At 35.5% G+C, this 16,692-nt stretch overlaps 1 protein-coding gene across 7 annotated transcripts in view; it reads right to left on the bottom strand.

The window, feature by feature from the left end:
• CEP170 (centrosomal protein 170) overlaps positions 1–16,692 on the bottom strand; it is a 106,695-nt gene that overhangs the window by 11,117 nt on the left and 78,886 nt on the right. For 4 of the 7 annotated variants that reach the window (XM_086743951.1, XM_086743957.1, XM_086743956.1 and 1 more), the window contains 5 exons: positions 14,398–16,227; positions 8,115–8,349; positions 2,682–2,859; positions 1,075–1,242; positions 687–775 (listed from right to left, as the gene is read on the bottom strand). In XM_086743951.1, the coding sequence (XP_086600077.1) occupies positions 687–775; positions 1,075–1,242; positions 2,682–2,859; positions 8,115–8,349; positions 14,398–16,227 (2,500 nt within the window). The remainder of the gene's footprint in view (positions 1–686; positions 776–1,074; positions 1,243–2,681; positions 2,860–8,114; positions 8,350–14,397; positions 16,228–16,692) is intronic. The other 3 variants (XM_086743953.1, XM_086743954.1, XM_086743955.1) reach the window with 3 other exon arrangements.

Raw genomic sequence — 16,692 nt, 5'->3', positions numbered from 1 at the left:
AGTAGCCACCAAATGGTTGTACACTCACTCATTCAATTTAAATGGAACCATTGGTAGAGCAACACAGTATCATTTTTGACATATCTATACTTCCTGTTAGCTACTGTGACATTTTATGCAGGAATCTAACTATCTAAGCAGGAATTTTCAATTAAAAATAACCTGGTTACATCCGTTATTTTAGATTCAGAATTCAGTAGTGACCACAATGTCTCCAGAGTAAGTTTTTCCAGAAGGATTGACTGAAACTGCTCTCCTCCATCCCATTTGTTTTCCTTCCTAAAACAGGGGCTCCCTCCAACAACTTGGCAAATATACAGGGCCCAGTTTTACAGTTCAGCAACATCGATCTTAAGCTTATCTTTTAAGGAAGATCTTTACAAGACTTGCATCGAGGTAATGTAGATTTTGCACAGCATTTGCATGTGTTGAAACAGCTCCACTGCTGGAAGTACTATGGATATTGTTTGTCCATGTAAACTTTGCTGGTATTTATCTTCATATAATGTGAAAAACACACAAGTAATAATGGAAAAATTATTCATCCCAGATCTTTCTAAAAACACCATAGGTAACGTTGCTTTCTGAAAAACACAGGTTGCTGTATCTGTATTACACATATGTGTTCTACTAGTAGCAATGCTGATAAGAGCAGATATTTTCAATAGTAAGTTTAAAAAACCTACCTGATTTTGCCAGCTGTTTTGTCTATGGATTGTCTTATCTTGCGAGAAAATTGGAAGACTGAAGACAACAGCAAACTGTCCCCCATAACCTGCAATAAGTTTTTAATAAAAAAGGATATTATTAGCTAAATGGGAATTAAATACAAAGAATTTCATATACTCTGAAAACTTTTTTTAACTTTAAAAAAAATACTTATGTTCTAGTGTCATATACAATCACATTTGAACATTTTTCAAATTAAATAATAAATAAATAATTTTTTTCCAGTACTAATGCCACCTGCTACATGTAGGAAAGAAAAGATAATGTCTAGAATATTAAGTGCAGAGAGAACTGTAAACTATTAAAATAGACACGTTACAAGAGATAATCCTGTTGTGTACTCACTTCATCTCTGCTCCAAGTCCTTCTCCGGGTAATTGTGGGGGGATCGAGGGCATCTGTTAGCTGAGGTCTAGCATCATTAGGCCGACCATTCCCCTCTGGTGGTTTGGCATGCACTAGTGGAGGGATTTTTCTAAAATTGAGACTTTCATCAAATACTCGGTCCACCAACTGAGGGGTAAAAGAAAAATGCAGTTTATGAAACTTACCGGATAAATGCAAAAATCAGATTAGCATTGTTTTCTTCTGAAACAGATTACAAGAGGCGTATGAAATAAAAAACATTCTGTTGTTTTGTGTAGTATAAAATGATGCATCTCTTCCGTAACAATACCTTGTAAAAATTAATATGGGTTTTTGTTTTTAGGTTGTTTTTTTTTTTTTTTTCCAAATACCAGACATATATGGCAAAATTAGACTACCCTACAGAAATATTGGTTACAAGCAGGAAACATAATAGTTACCTATAAACTGGTATTGAATAATTTATTCTTTTATTTATTCTTTTGATTAATGGAATATATCTGTGGAATTAAGTAGGGTACTATCAAATTTAGGTTTTTTTCCAGATTAGACATAATGTTACAGAAATATGGATACCTACTTAAAGGAGATACTGCCACCTGCAGTATGTACACACTATATAATATTTTTCAAAGGAGAAAATAATTATTTAGAAATATAAAAAATCAGAGTGATCTAACTGGATCTGAGAAAATGAGCACTTTGCTTCCTTAAATTTTAGCCATAAATCCATGAGAATTAAAAACAAAATCTATGTGAGTGCAGTTGTAATTTTTCTGTGTACTCAACTCACAGATTTCTTATCACTGTTTATATCTTTTTTTCCACAGAAAAATACAGTATTATACTAAAGACAGTGAACAAATGTATTAACCAAACTTTATGCACACAAAAATGAATAAACACATTTTGAAAAGAATACTATGAAGAAAAAAAATGCAGTAAACATTTAAAACATATTAGGGTGAATTGTAATATGGTAGAAACTGATAATTTAAATTCAGATTAACACGTTTACCAGCATTAGACCTGTGATGGTTACTAGAACAAGTTAGTCAATATATTCATGGAACAGCACACCAGAGATAGTCAAAGAAAATAAGAATTATTATGAGCAGAAAGCAAGCTTATTTCAAGGCAGCTTTTAACAATGTTACTAAGAAAGAAAAATCTAAAGTTATTGTTAACTGATGGTACCTAAGTATTTCAGTGTTCAGAAGATGAAACTTATGTTACCTGTGAAAAGAGGGACTTTTTTAACAGCTATGCATTTATATACATTCGTGCATACCCACTAGTATCTTTAAATGCACTTAGATACTATCCAATGGTATCTAAGGCTGCAGACAAGCAAGAAACAAACAACTATCTTGTCCTATGCTTCGTGGAAAAAAAGAGACAGACAGATAGTATGCAACCTTTTGACAAGCTGTGTTCACAGAATAATTTCTGGGTTGTTTGTGTAAATGTAAAGGAACTTTAAATCAAAAAACAATGTAGAAATTATGCATGCGGGTTGAGTGGAAATAACTAAAAAAAGGCTATGCAAAACGCTAAAAGCAAAAGAAATAAAGAAAAGGAAGAACCTTATGCATTTCTCCATGAAGATCTCCTACCTCTTCTCTAGTGTCTATGGCAGAGCCAGGGGTGGTGGCAGCAGTGCTTACTGTGGTACTGGGGGCAGTGCCTGATGAAGTCACTGAATCTATCTCTCCTGCTACATCGTTGATTTCCCGTGCGATGAGAGCCAGATCTTGACTGATCCTAGTAATAAAGAGAGTGTTACATTCTCCCCTGCAAATAGTTGTGGACCAGTAGAGCCCAACCTGCAGCCTTTGAGCTTCTAAGTTCTAGTTCTTGATAACTGTGCTATGAAAATGCGTATCCCCTTCTAAACTGAAAGTTTATTTGTAGGACTATAAAAGCGAATTTTTAACTGAAGCTTTTAATAACATGCCTTGCTAGAGGAGGAAGGTAGAAGACAATCTCAACAGACAGAGTATCCTTATTTTCTTTCTAGGATTCCCAGGCAGAGACGTGTACAACACGCACTAAATCCAACAAGATGGGATGCACTGGAACTATGCTGGAAATACTGTACAGATGACCTGTGTACATGCAATAAATCTGAAATGTCCAAAACACACTTAGTTTATGCCTCAGTTGATGTACTTGTAAAGAACTTCTTCAGGACCTCTGATGGTCTAGCAGCCCTGCACAGCTCGCTCAGATCAAAGTGCTTACGCATCTGAAATTCCAGAGTAGTATCCTAAATCCTCAAATTTAATTAAAACAAGTTTTCTAGGTGGAAAAACAGAACACACTTGTAAAAACTTGGATACGACAGCACTACACAATTACATCTGAATTCTCAGCTGAAGATTCCTTTTCCTCTATTCTGATCTGCCACATCAAATAGCTCAGCACAGGGAGGAAGTATGCCTAGCTCTGCCTGTGGTACTCCTCCCCATGACACCCCAAAATCATAGAACCATAGAATCTTTAAGGTTGGAAAAGACCTCTAAGATCAACACCACCGTGTCTACTAAACCATGTCCCAAAGTGCAACATCTACACATTTTTTTAACACCTCCCATTTTTTAATTCCACCACTTCCCTGGGCAGCCTGTTCATGTGCTTGGCCACTCTTTCAGTAAAGAAATTTTTCCTAATACCCTAATCTAAACCTCCCCTGACACAACTTGAGGCCATTTCCTCTCATCCTATCACTAGTTACTTGGGAGAAAAGACCAACATCCACCTCACTACAACCTCCTTTCAGGTAGCTGTAAAGAGTGACGAGGTCTCCACTCAGCCTCCTCTTCCCCAGACTAAACAATCCCAGTTCCCTCTGCCGCTCCTCCCAAGACTTGTTCTCCAGACCCTTCACTAGCTTCAGTGCCCTTCTCTGGACAGGCAAAATAAGGGGGGGGTGTGGGATGTGGGGGGTGGGATGACGACGACGACCCCCACAAAGCAAAAGCTAAAAGCCCCCTACTAACTGTGGTACCCTGAATCTCCAGCTTGGATCAAGCAGTTCCGAAGACCTAGAATTCAGAGTACCACACCAAGTGATTCCCTTTCATACTTCTGTCTGAGAGGACTGAAGGCATAGAAGTCAACAGGCCTCTGCACCACCAAGGACTCTGTGAACAGCAACATCCACCACTTAAGTGGAAGGAACTGCACAGCCATGTCACAATGATGCACACCGCGCTGACCACTGCTTGTTAAAGGTGGACTACTTTCTGCTCTTTTATTTTCACTTTGTCTTCAAGTCAAAAAGAATGATGCAGAGATAGTTTAGGACAGAGTGAGCAGAATTTCAACTAGAAATGCAAACATAATTAAAGAAATTTCCAGTCAAATTCCAACACTGGATTTTGTGGCTAACCGTCAGTAATCTGCAATGAAGTGCAACCTTGTGTAGCACAGATACACATACAATCAGGATTGGGCTGCAGAAGAGTATGTGGCACTTACCCATGACCACTCAAGACAATATTTCTGAATTCAGACTATCAAGCACTGAGACACTAAAGCAGAAACCAAGCCAACTGCTCATTTTAGTAAATTAAAATATGGTAAGTGCCTACTACTACAATAATTGCTACATCTTTTGGGTCAATTTTAATTTATATTTCGTGTTCTTATCTAGACATACCATTAAGATCCAAGGTTTGAGCTAATATTCTAAGTAGTAGAGGCACTAGTGCACCTACTTCCTCTATTTCACACAACCGTATAACTTTTTTTCTTAAACAGAGAAGTTGAACATAATTACATTTTAATTTCTGGGACAAATTTTGGTATTTAACAAATAGTTGTGAGGAAAATAAAAACCAGGAAATTTCAATTATCAGTAAATCCTCCAGAAGACAAATGTCATTAAACACTGTAAGCAAAAGTATTACCAATCAGCTAAGACATAACTCTCCACAAAAATCAGCAATGTTTCAACATGCCACAGCCACTTCAACTGAGTTCTTACCAAGCAATCAAAATTATATAAAACGTCAGATATCTACATAAAAATGGATTCAAATGAATCCTGAAAGTATCATAATAGACAACTCTAACATGAACGGGAAGCAACTTGTTAGACAACCATTATAGTCAAACACTAGCCAAGCGAATAAAATCTGGAATTAGTTTAAATGTGATAGTAAGCTACAGTCAGTGCTCAGTACCATTTCTGTACAGAAAAAATATGAAGCACTAAACAAAAAGCACTATGAAAAAGAAAATTAGAAACCAGCTAAGAGTTCAGCCTAACTTTTATTAAATTAAGTTTTCAAGTCATTCCACATTAGCTTTTAGAAAAAGAAAGTGTTTCTTATATTTAAGGAGTATGTTTTGTATAATCAAGGACAAGAGACTTAGGCTTTAGGTACACACTATTTACTGTGTTGCAACTGTAGGTTGCCTTGCACATTTCTACTGCTTCCTGCATCAGACCTAGCAATCAAATAAGGCAAATCAATTCAGGGAGGCAAAACTAAAATAAACCTCAGATTCCCTAACCCACTCAACCTCCTCCAGGAAATGTTGCTATTAGATTCATTTAGTGAGCAGACTCCCGTAGCTATGCAGTTACATAAAGGACAGACACAGATTCCAATGCAAGGGAAAAGGTGAGAACATGGGGCTTGGAATAGGGAAAGCATGACCATCTTTTTCAACAGCCTGGAACTCTAGTTCTTATTTACCTGTAGTGAAAGAATACCCATAATATTAGAAAAAACACAATGAAATAGGAATAATTCTAAGATATCTGTAGTAGTTCTGAACTGCTGGACTACCAAAGGCATTTTTATGCTTAGTCTACTATGTTACACTTCCTACAATGAGTCAGTTTATTTTGCAACGATACTTTAAAATCCTTAAATAAAATATACGTGAAGCTCCTGTTATTCTGAGGGTATATATTCCGTTCAGGCCAAAGTGTCTTTAGATCAAATTTAGTTAGTCCATTAAAGTTTTTTTCAACATTTCTTTCCAATTTTCAATTCTATTAACATCTGTAAATTGTAGAGTGTGTGAAAAGTGCAAATTGGGTCCAACTTGGTAGACCAGTTAAAATACAATACTATGGTAACATGAATGCAATGTTTGTCATACAGTGTCTATACTACTTCCAGCTGCATGTTTATTTCATAAAATACTTATCTTTACACCTGCTTGATCTTATCAGTTATTCAATAAAAAAATGAAATCAACCAATTTTAACGAGAACATATAACTATCTATTCCTTTTAAAAAACTCTAAATAGTTGAAGAGACTCTGATCATACAGCCTGGACTGAGGGCAGGTTAGACAATGATAAAGGGGAGACTATGGTTAGCAAGGCAAAGGGAGCAAATTATCCCACAAAAGACAGAAGTTAACTAAATGCCAGGGGAGCATTACTGTGAATCAGTACGAAGAGATATGGAGGCACAGAAAGGATCAACTAGTGTTCTAGAGCAGGGGGGATCAGCAGAGGCTAACCAAGGAAACTGTTGTTGGAAGCAGCGACAACAGATGACAGTAGTTTGGCATTTCTCAACCGCTGAGTGCTAGCTTTCTTAACCTTAAATATGCTCATTTAATGCAGTTTGTCTGAAATCTCTATACACAATCATAAGCTTGGCAATATCGATCTGAGCCTGTCCCCACTTACTTTGGAAATAATCTGAAAAAAGTAAGGTAAGTACATAGCCTTCAAAATAAATTTAAAACCTGCATCTAAATGAAGAAAAGAAGCCCAGGGAAAGGAAAAAATCTGCAAATCTAACTATCAAATAAATTTAGACTGAATAGTCAATTACTTCCAGTGCCAATCTCTCCTAGATGAGCAAAATGTACCAAGAAGTTTCACTGCAGTAGAGGTTCAGCATCACTTTTTATAAGTAATACACTATGGCTATCCTCAATTTTTTTCCCCTCAATATACAAACACTTCTCCCTTTATGGATCTCTAACTTCAGATTCTTGGAAAGAAAGAGATGTTTTAGGGACATGCCTTTGAAGATGTTTATTTCATGATTTATCAAGATGCTATCAAGACTCCCTTAAGAATTTCCCCTTTGCACAGACCACACTAGAAAAACAAATGTTGAAAAATATCACCAAAAAGAGCAAACAAAAAATAATCACACTAAGCACAACACAATGCTTCACACCTGTGAGACCACAGTGTTAAGATTAATTTTAAAAGGAAGACCCTTTTCTTGTTTAGGCTTCCAAACTGAGTTCTGTAAAAAGGTTCAGAACCTGAACACTGGCATCTAAGTTTTAAATAACATTTATATATTTACACAGTTTTATTTATTTAGTGTAAGCTGATCTGAAGTTTTCACTGCCTGGGTATTGCATGGCAGGGGAATAATTGGTTATCAGAATGTAGAACTGACTACCATTTCCTTGCTTCACTTCAAGCAGAGTTTTATTACCAATAACGAAGGAATTGCTAAATTAATCTCAGGGACTTGCGACAAAAGAAATTACTTTTTGATGAATACATATGATTTACATCACAAAATATCTAACATGAAATAATGTCTAGATAACCAAAAATTAAAATGAGAACATGGTCTCTAACACTGCCAAAATAACTTTTTTTCTCTCTCTCTCTGTCACCTATGCACTGACCAGAAATTTTACCTCAATATGAACGTAAAGGCAGTAGAAACTCAAGATATACTTGAGCCTCAGGAAATACACATTAGTAACTAAGAGTTCTACACAAAGTACCTCTGCAAGTCCCACTAATGCAACCAGAAGTTCATATTCTGGGATCTGGCTATAAGTCAGAAATTACTATCGTTTTCCATTAGAAAGAGATGTGCTGGTAACATGAGTGTTCTGTCTGCCAGTCTCTCATAAGAAGAATTTTAAATTACTCATTCAGTTAGTGAATGAAAACAGTAAGTAGCGTGATACAGAAAATCTATTAATTCTTTCTCCTGTATATGTACTTGTATAACTGGTTGTGTACAAATCTTTGTTATTTTAGAGGCACTCCTTGAAAACCAACCTTGCTATTTCTTCTCGGTGAGCAGTCCAGTCACGAATGTAGTCTTCCTGTTCCTTTATTCTGTGCTTGAATGTATTGCTACTTTGAGCTGCTGTCCCAGTGCTCTGCAGTCTGGTGGTTTTCAGGGCTGGAGAGGTACGTAGACGGGTATGTTTAGGGGAATTACGGTTTGATCCGAATTCATCTTCTGAGGTGGAAGCATAATCTGTAGGAAAGCGCCTCCATCTTGCACTTACTAAATTAGTTTAATTATTAAAAAAGAATTATTATTGCATCTTTAATAAGAAAAAACAGTATTATTTCAGTAATATCACAAAAATACACAACTATTCATCATCAATCCCCAGGTACCTCACAAAAGGTTTCTTTACTACATCTTAAAAAGAAAGCTACAAATTTGTGTTAAATAATAAATATTGATTAATAAAAACATAAAATGGATGCTCTTTGTATAATGATGAGTGAAATAAGATGTAAAAGTCAGTAACTGCATATGAGCTCAAGCAAACTGTATTACAAAACAAGGGCCCAATTCATTAACATTTCAGTATATAGTCAGATTGCACTTTTTCTGCAGATTTTTTCCCAAATTTAATTCAAGGTTAATGTGATAAACAAAAATGAAGAGACGTGAAGGAAGGATGGAGCTGGCACCAAGCCTGGAATGTGTGCTTACATAAGGAAAGTATAAAAATCCTAGATGATGCATTACGTATTTAATACAGAAAAAATAGCTAAAATTAATACTTTGTTACAAAAATCAGCAGCACATCTACAAAACCAGCAGCCTCAGAGCAAAAAGCATATATTCTCACACAAAGTACCTAAAGCATATACAGCCATGTTGCTGAAGACAGGCTGAAGTATAAGAGAACTGAAACTAAGTAGGACACTCTTGTCCACCTATGAATTACTAATGTCTAGAAAATGCATTTCAGATATGTTGTCCTCAAATATTTCCAGTAGGAAGAGATATCATTAAGTGTAAAGGAATGCTCACCACAATCTGCCAAATTCTTGCAGGTGATTTAGTCTCCCAAACTCAATGACATTCATAAGGCTCTATAATTACTGTAGAAATTTTTAAAAGTGCGTGATCACCTCTTGGCAATTTAAAAATAATAGCTTCAAGTTACGTATATTGTTTTAGTATAAGAAAAATGTAAGAAGTAATAATGATTTCTCCTGAAACACTTAAAAAAAATCACAAATGAAGTATGCATCAGTATGAATTTAAGTAACAAATAATGAAAGTAATTTTTAGTTGCGAAGAGATTTGTATAATGCTCTCAAAGATTACAGTACGCAGAATATGACATTGGTGTATAAGCTTACATCCCTTCCCTCATATAAATAATGCATTTTTAATTGCTGAAAACAAAAAATATGCTTGCGAAATTTTTTTCAGGTTTAAATGCGGGCTTCAAATCATGTCCAGTCCTACTACTTTTTTAAATATTCTAACTTTATTAAAGAAAAGAAAAATGTCTCTCCAGTCACTTACTGTTCTCTTTTTAGAGGTTTCAAACTTGTTTTGATCTTAGGGAAGTAGGACATAAGCAGAAAAAGCACATTTCCCCACCAACAGCATGCAAGCAATGAGAGACCTAAGTTTAAAGAGCTTTATGAGTTGGGCCCACATTTTATGATCAATTTTTGTTTAAATTCTTTGTCCCAGTTCAAATTATATGCATCAAACAAACAAAATTTATATTAAAATCTCTCAAGAGAGCTACTCCAGCAACTCAGCATTATACAATGAGCATATGTGATACATATTTAAAAACTAAAAATTGAATGAGAAGCGAAATATCAGAAACAGATTGGATTTCTAGTACTCTACCACTGTAAGTTTCAACATCAGGATCTGGGTCTGGGAGAAGCTTGGATTTCTCTGTGTACAAAATAGTGTTTTATCATGTTAATTTGTATTAAAACATTTAGATTAGAAGCATTTGCTTAAATAAAATACATTGATGAGTTTAGTCTAAAGTCCTCTTTTCCACCCACACTTTTTAGGAAAAGATTCTTAAATTACACATTCAAAAATAGTGAATTTTGTAAAAGCGCAAACATTTCAGAAATACTAACTGAAATGACATCAGTAACAATTGTCTACATAGTTTCATAAAACCCCTCCACATTTTTAAAGACTATTAATTTTAAGGCCTTAAAATGCTTATTTGTACCTTATCAATGGGTTTCTCATTAATATGTGGAAAAAGCTATTGTAGGCTTAACAGTAAAAAACTCAAAGTTGTATGACTCATGACAAGCAATATCCAAGCACGTTTCCCATTAAGCTAGGTATGCATTTGCACATACATGCTTTTAATACTATTTATAAATTATACAGCCTCAAAATGTCATTGTAATTTACGTAGATTTCTGAAAGCTAAAGTGCAATTAATCATCTCAGACACCAAACGTGAATATCAGTACCAACGCCAGAAAATCCTCCAAAACTACGGGTAAATTAATCAGTAAACAAACTTGATTTGATGAGTACTTTGTGAAAAGTATCATGTGTTGACAACACCTTAAGCTGGCAAGTTTGACGATTTGGACACCATAATTTCACATTTAAGATCTGAGGACATACTTTACTAAGCATATCTCTTACAAAACACTCTACTCTCATCAATGCATTGCCTTGTCAAGGTTCATCCATTTCAAAAATTCTGAAATTTGCTGCTCGGTAGTGCAGTGATACTAAGGTGCAGTTAATAACAGTTGTTATCTCCCCCCTTCCTCCCGACCCCCCCAGAGATACCTGAACAACTTTAACTTTGATCAACCTCTCTGCTAGTCATTTGCAATGACAGCTAGGTCAGCAAGCCAGCAGAGCTGCTGAGCACAACTAGTTGCTCCAAGTCTCTCCGTTCTGACTCAATGCTTAATTTCGTAGTTGCAGCTTAGCACTTTTGCACTAAGCCTGATCCTGTTGCTCATTTCCCAATACATAGCTCCTTCTGTAACATCACCTCCAATTTTCCTCTGCAATTGTGAAAAAAAGGTCTTTGGTCTTCTCTGTTTTTATTGATCACACTCCACCATTTGATGACTCAGTGCCTTAATTAAACCTTTCACTGCTTGTGCTAGAAAATTACTAATTCTGCTTGAAATGTGTTCACAGTGTTGTCAGTTATCAAGCCTCCTACCACAGAAACACCCTGGTAATTACTTTAATGCTGGTAACTCTCATCCAAGATGTTTCCATTTATCCACTTGCTCTTTCATTTAAAAGTAAGAAATACTTAACTGTATCAAGGATTAAAAAAAAGATTCTTGAAATTATGGACTTGCTGACATCCCTGACAATTTTAATGCTCTTATTTTGCAATTCATGCACCTGAAGTACAAGACAATTAAAAAATCCAGTGACTACAACTTTTTTGCCCCCTTTTTACTGGCAGATATGTCTGAACTTTCAAAAAGATTTGGGAAATGCTGAAATAATTTTCTCTTTGGTAGACTGGATTGTGCTGCCAATGTTTAGTGATCTACAATGTGGTAATGTTAACTGAACTCTGATAAGAAGACCCATGGAACATTTTTAACAATTTGGTAGTAACCAGTCTTCTGGTAAAAGAAAAAAAACAAACAACAAAATGAAAACCCAAACCCTATATTGGTAATGATCATTCATTTTCCAGTCTTTCTAAGTTCAGGGAGAGAAGAAAACAGATCGCTGTTGTGCCTTGATTAAATGCGCCCAAAGCAAAACACATTCAAAGAGCTGAGGCACTTAGTCAGGCACTTCATTAGCAATTAGAAGTGCTAAAATGAAGTGAATCATTGACTTTCCTAGAAATAAAATTAAATTTATATACTTTGGATCAAAAAGCTTCTGCTACGTTCCATTTTTATACATTGTATACAAGTAACACATCCTGTTCAAAGATGTTTTAAATACATTTATCTAAGGATAAAATAATAAATAATATTATTAATAACTTGATGTGTTGAGTAGTTACTAGCATCATTCTACAAGATGCTAATGGGAAAACGGGAACGTACTGAGTAGTGGCTTGTAGGTAATAGGAGATAAATATATATACATATACACTCCTGTATACACTAGAAGATGACATCACTTTTAAAGCAAGTCACATTTTCCTAAAGTATACTCTATCTAGTCGAGTAAAAAAAATATACAATAAGCAGATACAGCCAAAATCTGAAACTCCAAATCCTAAATGATATTAATAATACTCTTTACTTACATAGTAACAAGACTTGATTGATTTATTCAGTCATGATTTTGTTTTCAAAGTACCTGACTGCTTTACTAATTGCTTTCATTTTTTTTGCCTTTACATTGATACAGGCTTCTCCCTGATTTTGACATATAAACTGATAGGGCTTTTTATGACAGAAGGTATTTTTACTGTATACTTTTCTAACAACAATCTTTTAAAAATAGCTAGTTTATAACGTTTAGGTAGCTCATGAGAAGATGCTATCTTTTCTCTCTTGAAAACAGAGTATTTTATATAAGCTACAGTAAACTTTGACTGTGTAATGCAGGTAAATGAAATGAACATTAAACAAAGATGACCATGATAGACTAGTAGAGTGGGAAGAGAAAGATACATCCACTCCTGTGAACAGAAGCAGCAAACTACTTCAATGCAGCAACCTAGGAAAACTTTAGGAAGCATGCAATAGTTCACACAGACACAAAACTCAAAATCTATGTATAGTTTTGTGAAAAACAGAAGCAGCAGCAAAGTGACAAGTAACATTTGGCGTTTACCTTTTCAAAAATCAGCAATATCACAAGATGAACTAGTGTTAATTGTTAAAAGTAAACATACAGAAGCAGTCTTAACTGATTGTCTTCCCTGACCTAATGTTGCCACCTTTCAGGATGCACATATCAATTAAAAACTTTAATTAAAATTAAAAACATGCTACTTTTCCAATGATATCTTACAACGAAAGACACAGTTTCTCTCTTAAGTTTCACCTTTTTTTTTGCATTTTGTAGACATCTGTCGTAATATTAAACAGATTCAACTTTATTGTTCAGTGACAACCTCATTTGTATCTCTACAGAAATTTCTATTTAGCTAATAAATGACACAGACAGAAGATATCTGTCTGAGGAATAAACACCAAGAATCCTAAGAAGGTATATTTATGATATACACAATAAAAGGGCAATAGGACTGTGTGAAATTTAAGCATCATACATGTTTATATCAACTCTGAATGGGAAACAGTAAAGGAGAATATATAATCTCAGTAGCAACACACAACACTTGAAGCTATTCTATTTATTTTTTCTTAGATTGTGGACTGACTTCAAGTACAGTCAAGGTGGTAGTATGACAACAATTTGAAAAAGGAAGAGGAGATCAATTTTAGATAATCATTCCCTGCAAAAGTTCACTTATTTAGAATTACCATTATTAGAATTTAATTTCGGTTGATTTAATATTGTTTTTGATTTAATATTACTGTTAAAAAAATAGCAGCATTATGTTAACTTCTAACAGAATAGTAGGTTAAAATTAATCAATTGTATAGATTTTTTTTCCATACATAAGATAATATTGTAGTAAAGGAATTACCACACAAAAGAAGATCAACATGATTTGGAAATCACGACGAAATTATACGTTATCATGATTCCAAACAGAGAACAGAAACTACTCCAAGGCAACACAAACATTTTAATATAAATTACTTAACTTTATGATATTTAGTTAGGTAGTGCTTGTGTTTAATTTTTCCATTTGTTACTTCATTGTTATTATTCTTATCAAACAAATCTCACTTCTATAGTTCCCGAAGCTAATCTTAAACTATAATTATCCTACAGATGCTCAGGGTATGCCTCAGGGAACGCTTGCTGTTCAGCATATTTACAAGTCTCCTTTACAAATAAATACTATAGCTTCTATGTAGCAAAAAGTGCTGCTGAGCTTCTGCTACTATGACTTGAGCAAAGAGATCTCTGCTATTTTTGTACTAATGCAAATCAGTGCTGCCACATCTAAATGACTCAATGCAATTCTTTGTAAATTGTTTCAAGCTTAAAATAAATATCCAAACAGTTAAAGGATTACAATTTCTTGTCTTCATGATTTCAAGCGGGAAATCTACACAAGCCCTGCCAAGGAAATCTCCTACTCCAAAAAGAAAGACTGCATCAACTAGAGCTCTGCAGGTTTCATAAGAACTGTTCCTTAAAAAAAAAATAAGAAAAAAGAAATAGTCCACATATTAAAAACATCTAGTATTGCATAAGACTAGTTCAAATAACCTCACGTACCTGAGGGAGAATTATGAGCTGAAGCCAAAGACTTGGATTTTGAATCTGAAAGTCGAGAAATGCTATTGGCTCGAGTTCTAGCAGAAACTTTACTAATATCTCCTGCTGATATTAACCTTGCACCACTTCTGATAATAGCTTCTGGGGTACGAGATGAGGCAGTGCTTCTAGTTATTGTTGCTTCAGAATCACTACGTGCTGATAAAGAGCCAAGTCGAGTTCTGCGAGGTTGAGCAAGGAAGTCTATTCTGGAAACACTTCTCCTCCCTGATGGAGGTTTTGACGTAGAACTTGTAGTGGACACTTCAGAAGCCACTGAAGCCTTATCTGCATCAGCAAGCTCGCTATCTGAGGCTTCACCAAGCCGTGCTCTGCGCAAGAGAGAAGTCCTTGTAGGACGAGGTCTTGGAAGAGTGGTAGATTTACTAGATTGCCCAAGCGCAACAGGAGAGGTTTTTGATTTAGCTGACTTTCCTTCCATCTTGGAATGCAAAAGTTCATCTGCTGAGGCAAAAGGAACTCTTCCATGTGATTTGCCAGAGTAGGTTTCCTGGTCAGATGATAAGATATCAGAAATGGCGGAATGAGGTACGCTAGATGTTTGGTCATCATCTGTCAAATCTACTGATGGTTGTCTCATTCTTCCACTGGATTGCACAGTTTTGCGAGCATCAGCTCTAGACCCACCATCTGAAGATCGACTTTTAGTTTTCTTTTCCATCTTTTCTCTGGCACTTGTTGCAGAAGATTTTAAAACATCCTTTGAAGGGGAACCAGAGGAACATCTATCTTTATATAAGGTTGTAAAGCTCTTCCGCTTCTGCGTGGATTTTCTTTCAGTGTCACCAGTAACGAGACTGATTGTGCTGGCTGTATCTACATCTGATTCTGGTGATATGGAATTATCTCTGTTATAGCTAGGAGTCTCAGGACCTTCATCAGTTTTATTTTCTTCACGCAATTTAGCTTCAAGGAAAGCCATTACAGCTTCTGTATCTTTTAAAATGAGTGTTGTATCTAAACTGGAATCAGTATCCATTGAATCACTTCTGTCACGTATCCTGTTTGCAGATGCTAAAGGGGCAGCAGATCCACTTTGCTTATTAATGTGAGGAATAAGTTCTATAGGTATATTTGTGCTAGGCTTATCTATAGTAAAGCTACCTTGCCTCACTAATGGTTTTGAAGATTCCTTTTTTTCTCCTCCAGATGCTTTATGACTTTGTCCTTTAATAGTTTCTTCATTTTTTCTTCTTTTTCCCTCACTCTGCGTCAACTTAGTTTCTGCTTTATCTGTAACATGTCCAGGAGCTTTGTCTTGATTATCCAAAGTTTTAGGTGGCAGAGCAATCTCCTCCCTACCTTTCTCAACCTGATTTGCAGCAGCTTTTGTAGAGGATAATTTTGTGGGTGTCCAGTGTCCTTGCTCCTTTCTTTCTTGTTGTTGAATTTTTGCTAAAGCTTGTTTCACCACAGAAGTTTCTCTGCCAGTTTCAACTCTCTCTTTACTGGAAGAGCTGGGGAAAGAAAAAACTTTGTCTCCAGTAGCTTTGGGTGAAAGACCATTCATTGTTCTGCTTGACTTCGCTATACTTCTACTATCAGCATCTGAGGCACGAGCTGGAGTTTCTTTTTCCTGAAGCTCAGTGTCTTGCTTTTCACCTATTTCTGATCTCTGATGAGATGCAGTTTTTATTTTTGAGCTTACATTCACCTTCTCCTCTTTGGGAAGCTGTGGAAGGGTCCTCCTTTTTCGCTCACCCTGGCTGGTCACAGAAGCAGCTGAACCAGTGCTTCTAACAGAAATACCAGACTCACTGATGTCTGCGTCTAAAAATGAAAAAGAAAAAAACATCTGAGAAGTCATTCAATAGCAAAGTAAACAGAAACATTAAATTCTTAAGACTGCATAAGACTAATACACCAACATAAAATAGAACTGAAGAAAGTCATCAGTCCATCCCTCTGTTCTATGGCAGGATCAATTATACTTAGACAAACATATGTTTAAAAACATTCAACAAGTTCTTAAAAATCTAAGTTGATGGAGATTTGACTATCCCTAGAAGTTATGTGGGTAGATAACTCTTAAAATAATTTTCTTATTCTTTAACACGAGCTGGACTTTCTCCAGTCTAGCCCATTACTGCTTGTCCTGCTGTCATCAGGCATCATTTCATCTTTACAGAAGAGAGTGGAAACACTCCTCTTACTACAGAGTGGAAACTCTGTTTGCAAATTACATTAACTATCTCCAAACAATAAGAAGTTGTACATAGCTGTATTATTTCATTT

Source organism: Chlamydotis macqueenii, chromosome 3 (assembly GCF_036417535.1).
Source record: "Chlamydotis macqueenii isolate bChlMac1 chromosome 3, bChlMac1.mat, whole genome shotgun sequence".
Taxonomy (NCBI): Eukaryota; Metazoa; Chordata; class Aves; order Otidiformes; family Otididae; genus Chlamydotis; species Chlamydotis macqueenii.
This window is presented reverse-complemented; position numbering and strand designations above follow the sequence as displayed.